This window comes from Cannabis sativa, chromosome 2 (genome assembly GCF_029168945.1).
Source record: "Cannabis sativa cultivar Pink pepper isolate KNU-18-1 chromosome 2, ASM2916894v1, whole genome shotgun sequence".
Lineage (NCBI taxonomy): Eukaryota > Viridiplantae > Streptophyta > Magnoliopsida > Rosales > Cannabaceae > Cannabis > Cannabis sativa.
Genome location: NC_083602.1, coordinates 18,482,438 through 18,498,512, shown reverse-complemented (window position 1 = coordinate 18,498,512; position 16,075 = coordinate 18,482,438). Strand labels below are relative to the sequence as shown.

Here is a 16,075-nt window from a genome sequence, read left to right as displayed (position 1 = left end):
ATTCCTGGTCCTTTATGTTGATGACATTTTGATCATTGGAAACAATGTCAAGAAAATAACTCACATCAAGGAATGGCTTGACACTCAATTCGACATGAAAGACTTGGGTGAGGCAGCCTATGTTCTTGGTATTCAGATTGTCAGAAACCGGAAGAACAGATCCCTTGCTCTCTCTCAAACAGCTTACATTGACAAAGTTCTTGAGAGATTTTCCATGACCAATACCAAAGGGGCAAACATGCCCTCTAGACATGGTATCCGTCTAAATAAGGAACAGTGTCCTACTGATCCTCAAGAGATAGAAGACATGGCAAAAATTCCTTATGCTTCTGCAGTTGGGAGTCTAATGTATGCTATGCTATGCACTAGACCTGACATCTGCTATGCAGTTGGAATCGTGAACGAGTATCGACCAAATCCAGGAAGGGTACATTGGAACGCGGTTAAGTATATTTTGAAATACTTAAAGAGTACAAGAGATTATGTATTAGTCTACAAGGGTGGTGCTTTGAATCCCTTAGGCTATACAGACTCAGATTTCCAGGGATGTCTTGAAGACAGGAAATCTACATCTGGGATGGTGTTTACTCTTGGGGGTGGAGCAGTAGTTTGGAGAAGTGCTAAACAAACTGCGATTTCGGATTCTACCATGGAGGCAGAATACATAGCTGCGGCTGAAGCAGCTAAAGAGGTTGTCTGGCTTAGGAAGTTCTTCACCAGTCTTGGTGTAGTTCCTGGAATGGAAAGGCCTCTAGTCCTGCTTTGTGATAACACTGGAGCTATAGCCAACAGTAAGGAACCTCGGAGCCACAAGAGAAGTAAGCACATAGAAAGAAAGTATCATATTATCGTAGAATATGTGGCAAGAGGGGATGTCTTGGTGGAGAAAGTGGATACGCAGGATAACTTGGCTGATCCATTCACCAAAGTCTTGGCAGTAACTTCATTCGAAAAGCACCGTCAGAATTTAGGATTAATTGAAATGTACTGATTTGTTTTATATTAGTGCAAGTGGGAGTTTGTTGGGTTTTATGCCCTAAATAAAACTCTGTTTCAATGTAATCCAGATTATTCTATATCAATAAAGTAACAGAAGTAATTTTTCATTCACTTGTGTATGTTTTGGTTCACTTAATCAATTGCTTGTCTATTTGATTTATAAATTCATCCAAACCCTTTTCACATACTTGAACATGTTTATTGTGTTGTCAACACAGTGGAAAATAAACATGACTATGTGAATAAAGTATTCCTAGATTTATCAGAACACTGGGTTTCACTGATATGACAATCTACAACAGAGTTTACTTACATTTGGAGAAATGTTATGTTCTTTCCAGAACATAGGTTAAAGTAAAGCTCAGGTTGGATGCATGGAGTATGCATTGGAATGGACAGATATTGAACTTTGAATTAGATTTTGAAACTTACCGTAAACATCTATTCAATTCAATATCATAAGTTGATCCTAGATCACATGATCTAAATCCTGATATGGTTAGGCTTAATTTCAAGAGTATTATTCGTGTTCTTTGATTTGTTAGTTAAGCCTAAAATTTTAGTCTGGGCAATACATACATTTTGGGAACACGGTAGTGCGATTGAGTGGGAGCGCTAACATAAATATGGAATCTATAGCTTCTATCTGGCGAATAGTAAGCAAAGGGTGATTTCCTTCGAGCTTAACCAAACGAGATAAATGATTGAGTACTCATTTCACTTAGTTGAAATATCATTTATACAGGGTTAAGTGTTTTAAGGATAAAATACATTGTAGGGTGTTACGGTAATTTAAGTCCTTTTACAATGTAGATCATCCATACAGAGGATCATTGATCACATTAAGATTATAACAATGGATAACTAATAATGTATCTATATGGTGGAACATATAGAGCATTCTATATACTGAGAGTGCAATTCTGAGTTCTATGTGTGGATTCAACGAAGAATTAATAAGTCAGTGAATTTAAGTGGTAAATTCTAGATCTGCTTATTGGAAGCTCGGATATATAGACCCATGGTCCCCTCACTAGTTGAGATGATATTACTTGTAGGACTCAATTAATTGATTTTAATTAATCAATTAAAAATTCTCAAGATGGACTTGTCAGTTTGAGAATTTAGCACTTATTAAGGGCAAAACAGTAAATAGAGATTTTGAAGGGCATATTTATTAATTAGGAAACTTTAATTAGTTTCATTATTAATAAAATAAATGATAATATATTATTTGATAATTATTTTTAATTATTAAATAATTAGATTTATCATTAATATGGTTGAACAATGGAATTGGCAATTTTTCACAAAAGGGAAACTATCAAGTGTAGGAAAAGGAAAGTTGGAAAAGAGGCAAGCCTTGTTTCCACATTGCCTAGGCCGGCCCCTTTACCTTCCTTTTCCCTTTGATTTTCTCAGTTCAAAATGTCAATCATAGCCCTTGGTGGTCTTCTATAAATAGAAGGCAAAGGCTTCAGAGTTACACACATCTGTACAAGCTTTTCACAGCATTATTCTGAAAGAATTTTCTCTCAGAAAATTCTCTCTGAGCCGCCACCCTCTCTCTCTCTATACCTTCACTGTTTCGAAATGTATGAGTGCTAGAGTAGTGCCCACACACATCAAGTAATACCTCAATCATAGTGAGGAAGGCTGTGTAGATTTCAGAGACAACAAAGAAGGACTTTCGGGCTCAGATCTTGATTATACTCTGCTACAGAAAGGAATCAAGGGTTAGAGATCTGAGTGGGAGGAGACATATATATTCCGCTGCAATCACTGTAAGATTTCTGATACTCTTATGTGTTTAATTTCATATCGTTTTAGAAGTTCATATTTAGGTTGATAAATCAACATACTTGTGAGTAGATCTAAGTTCCTGGTAAAATAACTTCCAATAATAAGATGATGACATGACAATCTAAAATTATTTTAAATACCTCTATTTATTATCTCTTTAATTCTTTAATTTTTCTATTTTTATTCTAATTTAAATTCTCTCATTCTTCTATTTTTTTATTCTACTTTAAATTTTATTTTATTTTTTCTAATTTTTTTATTCTACTTTAATTCATACAACTGTATATGATAACCACTATAAAAAATGCTACCTTTAGTGATAAATTTTTAGTTACAACATAGATTTTTTGTGACTAAATATCACATTAATTTAGTCAAAAATATATATATATCTAAAAAGTAGTATTTAGATGCAAGTTGTTACTAGTTTAGTTTTGGTCACAATAAGTTTTGGGTTGAAAACACATTCACGACAACAACTTGTGATTTTTGTGACTAATACTTTTAGGTATGGACTTTTTAATGATAACAAAGGAATGATGATTTGTATGTTTAGTCACAAATTTTATTGTGACTTAAAGTAAGATTTTTTTTTCTGTAGTGAACCATTAAATATATATATAAATATGTATTAAAAATAAAACATTAATCTACATATACAACTTTAAATGTAGTGATGACTACAAGTAAGATACGATAATGACAGTTGTTTTGAAATTATATGATGATATTTTTTTTTGTTTTTTTACAGATACATCGTCCTTTTTTTATTTTGTATGAGAATTGTTTAATTTTTAATTTTTCTTCATTATAGCATACATTTGAAGATATTTATTCATGTGCTTTTTTTTTTTATTTATTTATATAAGAAATTGTACGATGATATTTTTTTTTTTCAGAATTCTTTAGAATTTTCTATATATTTATCATTTTTTTTAATAAAATTATACATACAAATAAGTTTGAAATTATTTGATATGATTTTATTGTTCATTTAATATTCATATATTTAATTTTAATTTTTTATAAACAAGCACGCGAAAGACAACCTATTTACTAGTTCTTAGAGCATCTCCAATGAAATGTTATAAAAATAGTGTATAAGTATTTCTTAGCTCATGTTCATAAAATTAAACTCCAATGGTGTATAATGTAATTTAAATTTGGTACATACTAAAAGTGCCAAATTTAGCACAAAATATAACATGTACTAAATTTTATACCACAATAAATATTTTTTTTTTCTCTTTTTCCACTCATAGTTAATAACTTTTTACATTTTATTTATATATTATAAGATTTTTAAAGATTTTCAATCAAAATTTAATGTTTTTGTTGATTTTTTACATCTTTCTATCAAAAATAAAGTTAATTTTACCCATAAGAGCATCTCCGGTAAAATATTTTAAATGTGCTATACATGCATTTTTTAGCCAATGTTCATAAAATTGAATTCCAACGGTGGTAATATAATGTGATTTAAATTTGACGCATACTAAAAGTTTTGTCAAATTTGACACAAAATATAGCATGAACCAATGTTCATAAAATGTGGTGTACATGCATTTTTAGCCAATGTTCATAAAATTGAACTCCATTGGCAGTGTATAATGTGATCTAAATTTGACGCAAATCAAATTGTGTCAAGTTTGACACAAAATATAGCATGAATTAAATTTTACACCATAATACATATCATTTTTTTTTTGTTTTAAAAAAATAAATCACTTTTTTATTTACCCTCTTGCAACTTATTAGTGTAATTAATATTTTTTTTTTGTATTTTTATTTATATATTTAAAATGGTTTTTTATTTTTTTTCAATAAAAATCTAATGTTTTTATTGATTTTTTTACACATTTTTTTTTATTTAAATAAAGTTTATTTTACTCTTGTATTAGAGCATGATAGTAAAATTTAGGCTAAATATAACATTAATTAATTCATTTTGAGCTAAAGTTAGCACCAAAATTTATACCATGACCATCCATTAAAAATTATCTAATGCGTACAATGGTAAAATATAAGATTCACTCTTTTTTTTATGCCAAATTTAATAAAAATTTACACAATTCTTATGTAATTTACATTTTAATTGATTTGCACGTCCCTACCATTCTGAACTGAAACTATACCAAAAACCCTAATATGTTTGAGATACAGTGTGCAAAGCCTCATCTCATTAAACATAAACCCGCTTGTTTGAGCTTGCCACATCAGCAACTCCTCTACTTTTTGACTACTGATATAACAAATATACCCCTAACAAAATGTATGAAATTCCACTAATAACCCCTAGGGATGACAGATGTCTTCCGTCTATGTCAAAAACATAACTCTTTCCAATAACTCTAAAAACTCGCTATATATACCTCGCTCAGTCTTTAAACCCTAGACCCTTTGCTCCTCTTCCTCCTCGCTATTCTCCTCGTCTCCCTTCCACACTCTGCAGTACGCACTCAAGAGGTATGTATTTTAGGGTTTCATTGCAACTTCATCAGCATGCTTTCTCTTTCTCTGTTTCTGATTATGGGTATACATATGTATGCATATATGTTTATCTGTGTGTATGTTTGAAGACTTCCCATGGAATCGTAACTTGCAAATCAAAAAAGGAATTTTTGTGGGTCTGTCTTTGCGGTTGTGATTAGTTCATATGTGGGTTTTAGATTTCGTGAAGTATCGTTTGTAGGGTTTTTGAAAACGGTACATTGAATGTCCATGCTTGTTTTTGTGTGTTTATACATACGAGTAAAGTCATGTGTTTTGGGGTTGAGTTAATTCTGGGTTTTATGTATTTTGCAGGTGTATCCGAGGAGCATAGAAAATGCTTATTCTGTATGAGACTCAGGCGGGTCCCGCCCTATTGAAAGTGTTGGATGAAGGGAAGCTCTCCAAAGTTGATGTAATTATCTTGATAAGCTTGAATTAAATCTAAAGTCTTTTTTTTTTAAGTTCGATTTACTTTTATTTCGAAAAATGTTATGTAAACTTTATGGTGCCTTACATTTTTTTTTTTCATTTCCTTGTACAGGACTTGTGGAAGGAGTTTTCTACTCCTGAATCAGCTAGAAAGGTAACTCTTTCTTGGGCAGGAACAAAGACATTTTAGGAGTCTTTACGTTATATACATTACTGAAAGATGATGATGGAATTGCTCTTATCGTTTTTGTACTTGTGCTATTAGTGATTTGATATTTGTTTTTGTGCTTTCTTAATACATACCAGTTCTAATCTCAATTTTTAATTGACATTAGGTGGTCAAGCTGGTTGCTTTTAACAAGTATGAAAACACAGCAGAAGCTTTAGAATCAACGACCTTACTGGTTGACAGTAAGCCCAGTAAAGGTCTACGCAAGTTTTTGCGTGCTCACTGTGATGGTGAAACTTTAGCTGTAGCAGATTCAAAGCTTGGGAGCATCATTAAGGAAAAACTGGTCCGCAATTACTTTTATGACTAAAAACCCTTTATTACAATTAAGAAAACTAGGTCTATCAGATTCATATCAAGTCATTTTGATTTTTTCATCTACACTGAATTGTCTTATGTTTTGCAGCAAGTAGACTGTGTCCACAACAATGTTGTTATGGAGTTGATGAGAGGTGTGCGAAGTCAATTGACTGAACTGACTGGCCTATCAGCTAAAGATTTGGCACCAATGAGCTTGGGATTGTCTCATAGTCTTGCTCGATACAAGCTGAAGTTCAGTGCTGACAAGGTGTGTTCTTTTATTTATTATAACAAATCACGATGCTTATTGATATGTGGTTTTTAAAAAAATCCTTATTTCAAAAAGGAGGTAGAGATTATATTGATAGAGTTACCTAATTAAGTTTGTTTCAAGAATAATTGTGATCCCTCTGTTGATTTTGCTTTTTTATGTTTTTAATTTTGTTTTTATGTCAAGGCTAGGCAGGGTTGTTAGTTTATGCTTTGGAAGCTATTCAGGCTCTTCGAGTAGTAACTAATCTATTTATCTGCATTCTAGGTTGATACAATGATTATTCAAGCCATTGGGTTGCTTGATGATCTTGATAAAGAGCTGAATACTTATGCAATGAGAGTTCGAGAATGGTACGGTTGGCATTTTCCAGAGCTTGCAAAGATTGTGCAGGACAACATTCTTTATGCCAAGGCTGTGAAGCTGATGGGTGACCGTACTAATGCTGCAAAGCTTGATTTTTCTGAGGTAAGAATTCTTGATAATCATCTTATCTTGTTCAAAGTTAATGATTGCTCTAATGGTAATTGATGTGTGACGTTGGCATCTTAAAATTTAACAGATATTGCCCGAGGAGGTTGAGACTGAAATGAAGGAAGCATCTATGATTTCTATGGGAACTGAAGTCAGTGACCTTGATTTGATTAATATCAAAGAACTCTGTGACCAGGTCATTTCTCTTTCTGAGTACAGAGCTCAACTTTACGATTATTTGAAGAGCAGAATGAACACCATCGCTCCAAACTTGACTGCTCTTGTTGGAGAGCTTGTTGGTGCTCGCCTCATTGCCCATGGGGGTAGCTTGATAAACCTTGCAAAACAACCTGGAAGCACAGTCCAAATTCTTGGTGCTGAGAAGGCACTGTTCAGGGCACTAAAGACCAAGCATGCAACTCCCAAGTATGGGCTTATCTACCATGCATCATTGATTGGGCAGGCAGCTCCTAAGCTCAAGGGAAAAATTTCAAGGTCACTGGCTGCAAAGACAGCATTGGCAATTAGATATGATGCTCTTGGGGATGGGCAAGATAACTCAATGGGATTGGAGAACCGAGCTAAGGTACACTAGGGCATAGTTTCTGTTTTGTTTTATTTTTCAATTGGAAATTATTTGTTTACTGATATTATTTCTATACATAGCTTGAGGCACGGTTGAGGAATCTTGAAGGAAAAGAGTTGGGTCGATCTGCTGGATCAACTAAAGGCAAACCGAAGATAGAAGTCTATGACAAGGACAGGAAGGCGGGAGCTGGTGGTTTGATTACTGCTGCTAAGGTTAGATATTTTGCTTTGGTTTTTTGATAACTAGATATTTTGCTTTGATGCTTTGCGGTTGGTATTTTTTGTTTTTTTGTGGCTCTGTTTCAGTTTATCTTAAGCCTCACACTTATTTTCCCGTGCAGACTTACAACACTGCAGCAGATTCTATTCTTGGACAAACTGATAAGAAAGAATCTCTAAAGAAGAAGATTGAGGAAGCAGCTGAGGAATCTCCTGTTACAGACAAAAAAGAGAAGAAGAAAAAGAAGAAGAGGCAGACCGAAGAGGAGGATTCAGCAGCTGTGCCAGAGAATGGAAATGGTAATGCACATGCAGATGGTGAAGCTAAAAAAGAGAAGAAGAAGAAGAAGAAACACTCAGCCGAGGAAGCTGAGGTACAGAATGATGGTGAAAAAGTTGATGCAGGTGAAAAAAAGAAGAAGAAAAGAAAGCATGTTGAAGAAGAAGAAGAAGCAGAAGTACCCAGCACAAAGAAAGAGAAAAAGAAGAAGAAGAAGAGTTCAGATTGATAAGTTCAGGAAATTGTAGTAGCTTTGGAACTCAAAAATTTTGGTTAATTTTAGCAAACTATCTTATTTTCTTAATGTATAATTTGGTTCTTGGTGCATTACATCGCTGTTTTGGTAAGTTTAGGCTCTCAAATATGTATCCTTGAGTTGTCTTGGGACTCAGTTGCAGAAAATTTGTTCAGAAGACATAATTACTCCTCTCCATAAACTATAAGTAATGCTGCATATTCTTTTCTTTGCATAATCTTTCTTCCTTCTGTTTCCATTTTAAATTTGGTTTTACTAAAAACAAACAAAGGGTTCTATAAATTTTGTTCTTTTACCATATTAGTTTTCTAGGGAATTCTTTTTTCAACTTAGATTTTTATCATGTTGTATATAATGTTTCTTTTTTAAACCTCAATTTCTTCCTTAGTCGTGAAATATCAACATGTGGACATATTATAGCAGCTTAAATTTTCTATTTGGGATTAGATGGAATGATTTTAAATGTTATCAATTGTGCAGCTAACTCAACAAATGGAATTTATATATTACAAGTATACGATGTCAACTACCTAACCCCTTCTATTTTTGTCTTAAACCTAACTTTTTTTTTTTATGTATTTATTCTTAATGAGTATGGGCATTTATTAAAATTGGCTGATGTCTAGAATAGTTCTTCAAAAAAATTCATTGATTAAGTTATTAATATATCAAACCAAACCTGTTCTCAATGCTCCCGGCCCCATGAACGACATGTCGTTCTAGAATAAAAAAGACATTTTTTTTAAACATCAAAGCCTGGGAATTTCTTACAAAGGAACCATTTTTACTTGTCCAAAAAGCTCACCTGCCTAAGCTTGATATGATTAATCCTCCCCATTGATAAAAAGAAGACAGAAGAAATTTGGTTGAAATTATAATAAATCATATCCTTTTTTTTAACCAGGAAAAAAAAAAAGAAAAAAGAAAGAAAGAAAGAGAAAACTTGGCAGTGAGGTTAGGATTAAAAAATCCAAGGCAGGAGAGGAGAGAGACAGGAGGAGTTCAGTTCTGGGGGTTTGACTTGTGAATTGGAAGATCTGCTTTGGTACTCCTTTTATTCGTCCTCTTGTCTGGAGCCAGAAAAGACGGCCATCATCATAGAACTCACAACCCCATCAATCGTTCCATATATAAACATACCTCAAAATCTATTTTCTTTTTCCTTTCTAGAAGATTCTTACCAATTACGAACTCAGATTTAATCTCAGTAAGTCACTACTTTTACTCTGAACTCCTCTCTCTTTCTATCTATTTCTATGTATAAGCGTTTTTGTTTTTATGTTGTTCTTGATGATGTTGGATCACTGACCTTTTTCAACTCTAACTTTTCTTCATTCTGAACCCTCTTTTTTTCTCTTAAAATTCTACAAGTTTCAGTCTTTTCCTTTTGCCCAGATCAGTTCTTTTTTACTTCTAAGCTTTATTTGAAGAAAACCCAGATCAAATATTTGACTTTAAGCTTATTCTAACAAAACCCAGATCATATTTCTTTCTCGAGCTTTTACTAGCTACCTCTAGTTTCTCTAATCATGGTATTACTTTTTTGTTTTGTTTTAATTACTGGGTTTATGAGTATACAGAATATATAAGCCAATCTTATAATTTGGATTGATTTTTTCTTCTTGTCAAGTTGTTTATGCTTATAAACTGGTTGCAATCTTGTAGTGATTAGTTTGCGAGATGAGGCTTAGATTCAAGATATGGGTTGTGTGTTTGGGCGAGAGGTATCATCAAGAACAGTGTCCGAGTCCAAGAGGGAGAGTAGGGATTCGAGTGTAGCATCCACAACAAGGAAAGTAGATGAGGTTTCGATAGGGAAGGTAGAAGAAAACAATGTTGTTGAGGCTCATGAGGAGGGGACCACAACTGAAACCCAGAGCCAGAAGGAGAAAAAGGGTGATGGAGGAGGAGATCAGAGGCCACCCAAAGAGGGAAGAAGAAGGTCGAAGCCCAATCAAAGGTTGAGTAATCTGCCCAAGCATGGTCGAGGAGAGCAGGTGGCAGCTGGCTGGCCAGTCTGGCTCACCGACGCATGTGGGGAAGCTCTCGATGGTTGGATTCCAAGGAGGGCTGACACGTTTGAGAAGATTGATAAGGTGTTTGATTTTCTTTTGTTTCTTTTCTTTGTAAAATTATATGTTTATGTATGTGTTTTTTTGTTTGTTTCCGAAATTAGAAAGCTGAACAACGTTAATGACCTAAAAAACCCTGCTAAGCTCAGTTCTTAATCCTGATTTGGACTTATCTCATGCCTTGTACTTTAAAATCTAGACAACTTAAGTCATGATTCTATTTCAATTGTTCCACATAGCATTGCCAAAACAGTATAACAAACTATGACAATTTTGATGGTAATTCTTTTAGCTGAGGGGAAACGTAAGATAGTCATTTTGCTTGATTTGTCTTTGTTTTCGTCATGATTTCTTTCTTTTTTTAGTCCCAACGCTTGTCATGAATTATGTGGTAAGAACAACAGGGCAATTCTGTCAGTTTCATTGTTGTGACAGATAAGTGTAATGAATGTAATGGGCCATATCTATTGAAATGGAGTTTTCATGATGTTTTTAAGACATGGGTTTTCATTAATCTTTTTATCAGATTTATTTCTATTTTTGTTTTGTGATTTAAAATTAACTATGTTCTTTTTTTTTTTTATGAATTTTAAGATTGGATCAGGTACATACAGTAATGTTTACAAAGCTAAAGATATGTTGACGGGTAAAATTGTTGCTCTAAAGAAGGTTAGATTTGACAATCTGGAGCCTGAGAGTGTGAAGTTTATGGCTAGAGAAATTCTAATTTTGCGGAGATTGAATCATCCTAATGTTGTAAAGCTGGAGGGTTTGGTTACGTCGAGGATGTCGTGTAGTTTGTATCTGGTCTTTGAGTACATGGAGCATGATCTTGCTGGACTTGTTGCAAGCCCAGATATCAAATTCACAGAGCCCCAGGTTAGCCCAAGATTGGATTCTAACATCAAGTTCTACTAACTGTTGGTATATATAATATGCTATTAGTTAGTCATGCGTATAGTGATATCTCATTATTTGATACGTTATTAGGTCAAATGCTACATGCATCAACTACTATCTGGGCTTGAGCACTGTCACAACCGTGGTGTTCTTCATCGTGACATAAAAGGATCAAATCTTCTAATTGACAATGAAGGGGTACTTAGGATTGCTGATTTTGGATTGGCATCTTTCTTCGATCCAAACCACAAGCATCCCATGACTAGTCGAGTAGTGACTCTATGGTATCGACCTCCAGAACTTCTTCTTGGGGCTACTGATTATGGCGTGGGTGTGGACCTGTGGAGTGCAGGCTGCATTTTGGCTGAATTATTGGCTGGGAAGCCCATAATGCCTGGTCGTACAGAGGTACTTGACTTTTCTGCTTAGATTTGTAAGGTTTTTCCCTTTTCATTTGCAGTATGGTATGTCAACTAGAGGAGAAATAATCACTCTTTGTTCCTCCATTGTGTAGTCAAATATGGTTATGCAAGAGCGTTATATAGTCAGTAGGTGGATGTAGAAGAATGAGTGCATGTGGCATGTGAAGAGTGAGACTTTAGAATCTTTCAAATTATTAGGAAAAAATTAATTACGACCTTTTTTTTTTGACTTTGGGGGAGGGGGGATTCAAACTTGGGACCTCCTCTTGGTGAGGAGAAGTGTGGAACCCCTAGGCTATGCTTATGACCACACGACCTTTTTTTTTATGTCTTGGGCATTTTGAAGAAGATCTAGGATTTAGTTAGTTCTTTTTAGCTTCAGTTTTACAATATTGTGCAACTGTTTATTAAGTGTAATTGCTTTACTGGCTGTTTAGGTGGAGCAACTACATAAGATATACAAACTATGCGGCTCACCATCTGATGATTATTGGAGAAAAGCAAGGTTGCCAAATGCTACCTTGTTTAAGCCTCGAGAGCCTTACCGGAGATGTATAAAAGAAACATTCAAAGATTTCCCACCATCTTCACTGCCCCTTATTGATTCTCTTCTTGCAATTGATCCAGCTGAACGTAAGACAGCTACAGATGCTTTACGTAGTGAGGTGAGTGTTTTCCCGCTGCTATAATCAGTATCAATATGTCTATATTGATACTCTTTTGCAACTTAAAGTGAATTTTAATGTCTTGGAAAATGCTGGATGAGAAAAAATTATGTACAAATATGCGCTATGACTATGTTAACCTTTGCTGGTCCCGTTGTACAAATAGTTGAAACAACTGTAACAGAAATTATTTGTGATTCGTTCTCCATTGGAGCAACCGTCTCTCGTAAATAGTTAAAGCAATTTCTTTTCAATCATGCAACTAAGCCTTATTCATTTTGGACATAGGCATTATTGAGTTTTCCATTTTAGAATGATAATTCTTGCTTGTTTGTTGTAGTTAATTATGTTTTAATTAACAGTATGATTCCTAGCCATTTCCTGCTGCACTTGCTTTAAGTTGGTCTTAAGTTTCTCCAGTAGTTCAATTATGGTGCTGTATGATCATTTTGCTTGTCATGAAAGGTTGCTTGTTTAACAAAAATTAGCTTTTTTGTGGAGAAAATGAAAAGTTGAAATGCCTTTTGAAGTATGTAAGTATATTCTTAACTTTGCTCTTGCTTTCCGTTTTTGTAGTTCTTCATGACAGAACCATATGCTTGTGAACCTTCTAGCCTCCCAAAGTATCCTCCAACCAAGGAGATAGATGCTAAGCGTCGAGATGATGAAGCTCGGAGGTATAAATGATTTGAACTCTGCTTTTGTATAAGAAAAGTTTACCTATGTATTTATTGGTTTACATAAGACATTGCGCAATTAGCTCAATCCTTTCATTTATTAGGATATCAAATAACTTGGATGTGCTTAATTTTTTAAATTGTTATGGATGATCTCGACGACAGCAATAGTAATACTTATAAATAGTCTCATTGACAATTTTTTGTGTGCAGACAAAGAGCTGCTAGTAAAAACCAGCCTGAAATTGCAAAGAAACCACGCATTCGGGAGCGTTCTGTTAGAGCTATGCCTGCTCCAGAAGCCAATGCTGAGCTTCAAGCTAATATTGATGTATGTCTTTTAATTCCGTCTTGCATTTTTACGAAAGATTTTATGATATAGCATTTGCTCTCTGACAGCTCAGGATTCATACAAAATACAAATCTCAGTTTTACATCAATGATATACATAACATATGTTTGCTTCTAATCTCAACAGCGACGACGTCTAATCACACATGCAAATGCAAAGAGCAAAAGTGAGAAATTTCCTCCACCACACCAAGATGGGGCAGTTGGCTTTCCCGTGGGATCTTCACATCATATTGATCCTTCTGCTGTTCCTACTGACGTACCTTTCAGTTCAACCTCATTCACTTACCAGAAAGGACCAACACAAACTTGGTCAGGTCCATTGGTAGACTCAACCGGGGCTGGTGCTACAAGGAGGAAGAAGCATGCTGCAGGTGATGGACGAGATACTTCAAAATCTCAGTCTTCCCATAGAGATAGACACGAAGATGCTCGAGTTAAAGGAAAGAGGAGTGTGGCTTAGACTTTCACACTGCATACAATCAAAATCATTGCATTGGTCTGTTGGGTGCCTCTCTGCTGTCTGCTGATATAAACTTTGGGAGTGGCAGCAGGCTATTCAGGGCAAGTGAATAAGCAAATCATCACAGCTTCTCACAGGATAGTGTAACTGTAATGTTTGGTAAAGAAAAAAAAAAAGAATGAAAGAAAGAAAGGTTCAGGGATAAAAGCAACCAATTTTTATTTTTATTTTTATTTTTTATAATACCCCATTTTCATTTTTCTCTCCTTTTCTTTTCCCCTTCCCTATCTCAAAGAAAATTATTTTTGTTGAATTTGTTGGATGGTAAGACACTGCCTCTATTATGTATATCTTGATTCTTTCTCTGGAGATTGTGGTGTTGAAAATTGGGACACTTCGTTAAATAGTGAAGAGATCTAATATATGCTCGAGAGCCTCTTTTTATGTCTCATTTTCTTTTCCTTCTATGCATTTGTGGTAATGATTCATTTTTTTTTATTATTATTTTAACAAACAATGTGAGATTTTTTTTCCTCCTCCAGTAACATGCTTCAGAAGGCAAATCCTTCATTACATTATACCAAATAATACTTGTAGTCCTTTGGTGTTAAATAAATATATTTTTTTAAAAAAAAAATCAAGAAGAAATTGATAGTTTGGTAGTTAGTAGGTATAATGAAAAGGGAAAGTATATTGTTACACAGCTCAAAAACCAACCTACTCTCTTCAACACATGGCATAAAAACTGTTTGGTTGGTTAATTGGGGTGACTTTTATGCACAAGCTGACATGAAGATTAATTAATTAATGTTAACCTGAGGAAAAAAAAAAAGAGAAAGAAAGTTGTGGCTTGCACATAGAAAAGTACATGGCAGTGCATGACCACATATTCTATGGTTTGATGAAAAAATTGAGCTATATTTGACATAAAATATAGTTTTGCAATATTTTTATATCACTTTTTTTTTTTTTTTTTTGACGTGGTGAACAGAGTCACACAAGATTAACAAAGCAGCAAACTACAGTCGGCGGTGGAACCTCCTCGGACCAGGATAGCTTATTGTCTAACCGAAATGCATGCTTTGCCAAACCATGAGCTGCGGAAATCTAATCGCGAGCCACATAGGACAAAACTGTCTCCGAAAATTTAGACAATAAAGCTATAACAACTTCAAACAGAGCCTCATCCCATTGAAATACACCTTCGCATAAATAATACTTGTCACCAAATCTGAAAAAAAATCACAACACCAAACCAAAAAACAAAATTATATTAGAATGACAATCTTCAAAAAATAAATAAATAAATAAATAAATTTAAAAAGCAACCTTAGAAATTAACGCATAACTACATATCACTAGCTCAACAATATTAAAAACTAAAGACCAACAAAATTCTAAGTATAACTAGCCAAAGGTAAAACTTTTGGCTAGTAATAACATACTACCACCCTAATTTAAAATTACGTAAAATCAATATTATACAGATTATATTTAAAATTAAACTTATCGGTAAATTGTCAGTAATTGAAGTCTTTCTACAAAATAACAGAAAAATAAAACTCTATTACCTCACAATATAAACGATGGTAAATCAATCCAAAATAAATATAAGGACTTAAAAGACTAGAAAAACTTATCTATTAAAAATGAAAAGGTGAGAAGAAATTATGTGACAAAAAGGATCATTTCTCATGGTCATTGACCATACCACAAAACTACCCTAAAAAATAAGGACAAGCTAAAAAAAATGGCACAAAAGCCATAAAAGACACAGAAATCATAAAAGACATCAAAACCATCAAAAAATAATACATAAACTAGTAAGAAAACTTTGAATAGCTAGTAAAAAAAAACAAAACAACTTTCATAAAAATAATAAAAACATAAATAAAGAGTATAATTTTACAACATTTATATCACTTTTTACTATTATGCTTGTATAATTATAAACCTTGATATAAAATTTGATATATCATTTAATGTTTACTTAATAATTTATTAAGAAAATATAAAATAATATTAATAATGCAAAAATAAATATAAAATTTAATAATAATACACATCATTTAATATAAAGGAGCTTGTTGATAAAAATTAATAATAAAATTTTAAAAATAGTATAATTATAAATGTATAATATTTATTGTGGTACAAATTCTACATCATGTTATATTGTGATCT

General features: G+C 33.6%; 2 protein-coding genes across 3 annotated transcripts; both read left to right on the top strand.

Annotated features, from left to right (window-relative positions):
* Nucleotides 1-5,118: 5,118 nt before the first annotated feature.
* On the top strand, nt 5,119-8,558 carry LOC115718959 (probable nucleolar protein 5-2). The gene is made up of 9 exons (XM_030647789.2): nt 5,119-5,268; nt 5,608-5,707; nt 5,837-5,878; nt 6,060-6,239; nt 6,360-6,521; nt 6,792-6,992; nt 7,087-7,584; nt 7,665-7,799; nt 7,928-8,558. The coding sequence occupies exons 2-9, from the start codon at nt 5,630-5,632 to the stop codon at nt 8,312-8,314; spliced, it is 1,683 nt and encodes a 560-aa protein (XP_030503649.2). The 5' UTR covers nt 5,119-5,268; nt 5,608-5,629; the 3' UTR covers nt 8,315-8,558.
* Nucleotides 8,559-8,881: 323 nt separating this feature from the next.
* LOC115718958 (probable serine/threonine-protein kinase At1g54610) lies at nt 8,882-14,342 on the top strand. 2 transcript variants are annotated; one of them, XM_030647788.2, is made up of 8 exons: nt 8,882-9,548; nt 10,007-10,437; nt 11,008-11,292; nt 11,404-11,721; nt 12,173-12,400; nt 12,977-13,077; nt 13,291-13,408; nt 13,556-14,342. In XM_030647788.2, the coding sequence occupies exons 2-8, from the start codon at nt 10,042-10,044 to the stop codon at nt 13,889-13,891; spliced, it is 1,782 nt and encodes a 593-aa protein (XP_030503648.1). In that variant the 5' UTR covers nt 8,882-9,548; nt 10,007-10,041; the 3' UTR covers nt 13,892-14,342. The 2 variants fall into 2 exon arrangements, with proteins under 2 accessions (XP_030503648.1, XP_060966205.1); XM_061110222.1 differs by having other exon boundaries at nt 8,882-9,873.
* The last annotated feature ends 1,733 nt before the right edge of the window (nt 14,343-16,075 follow it).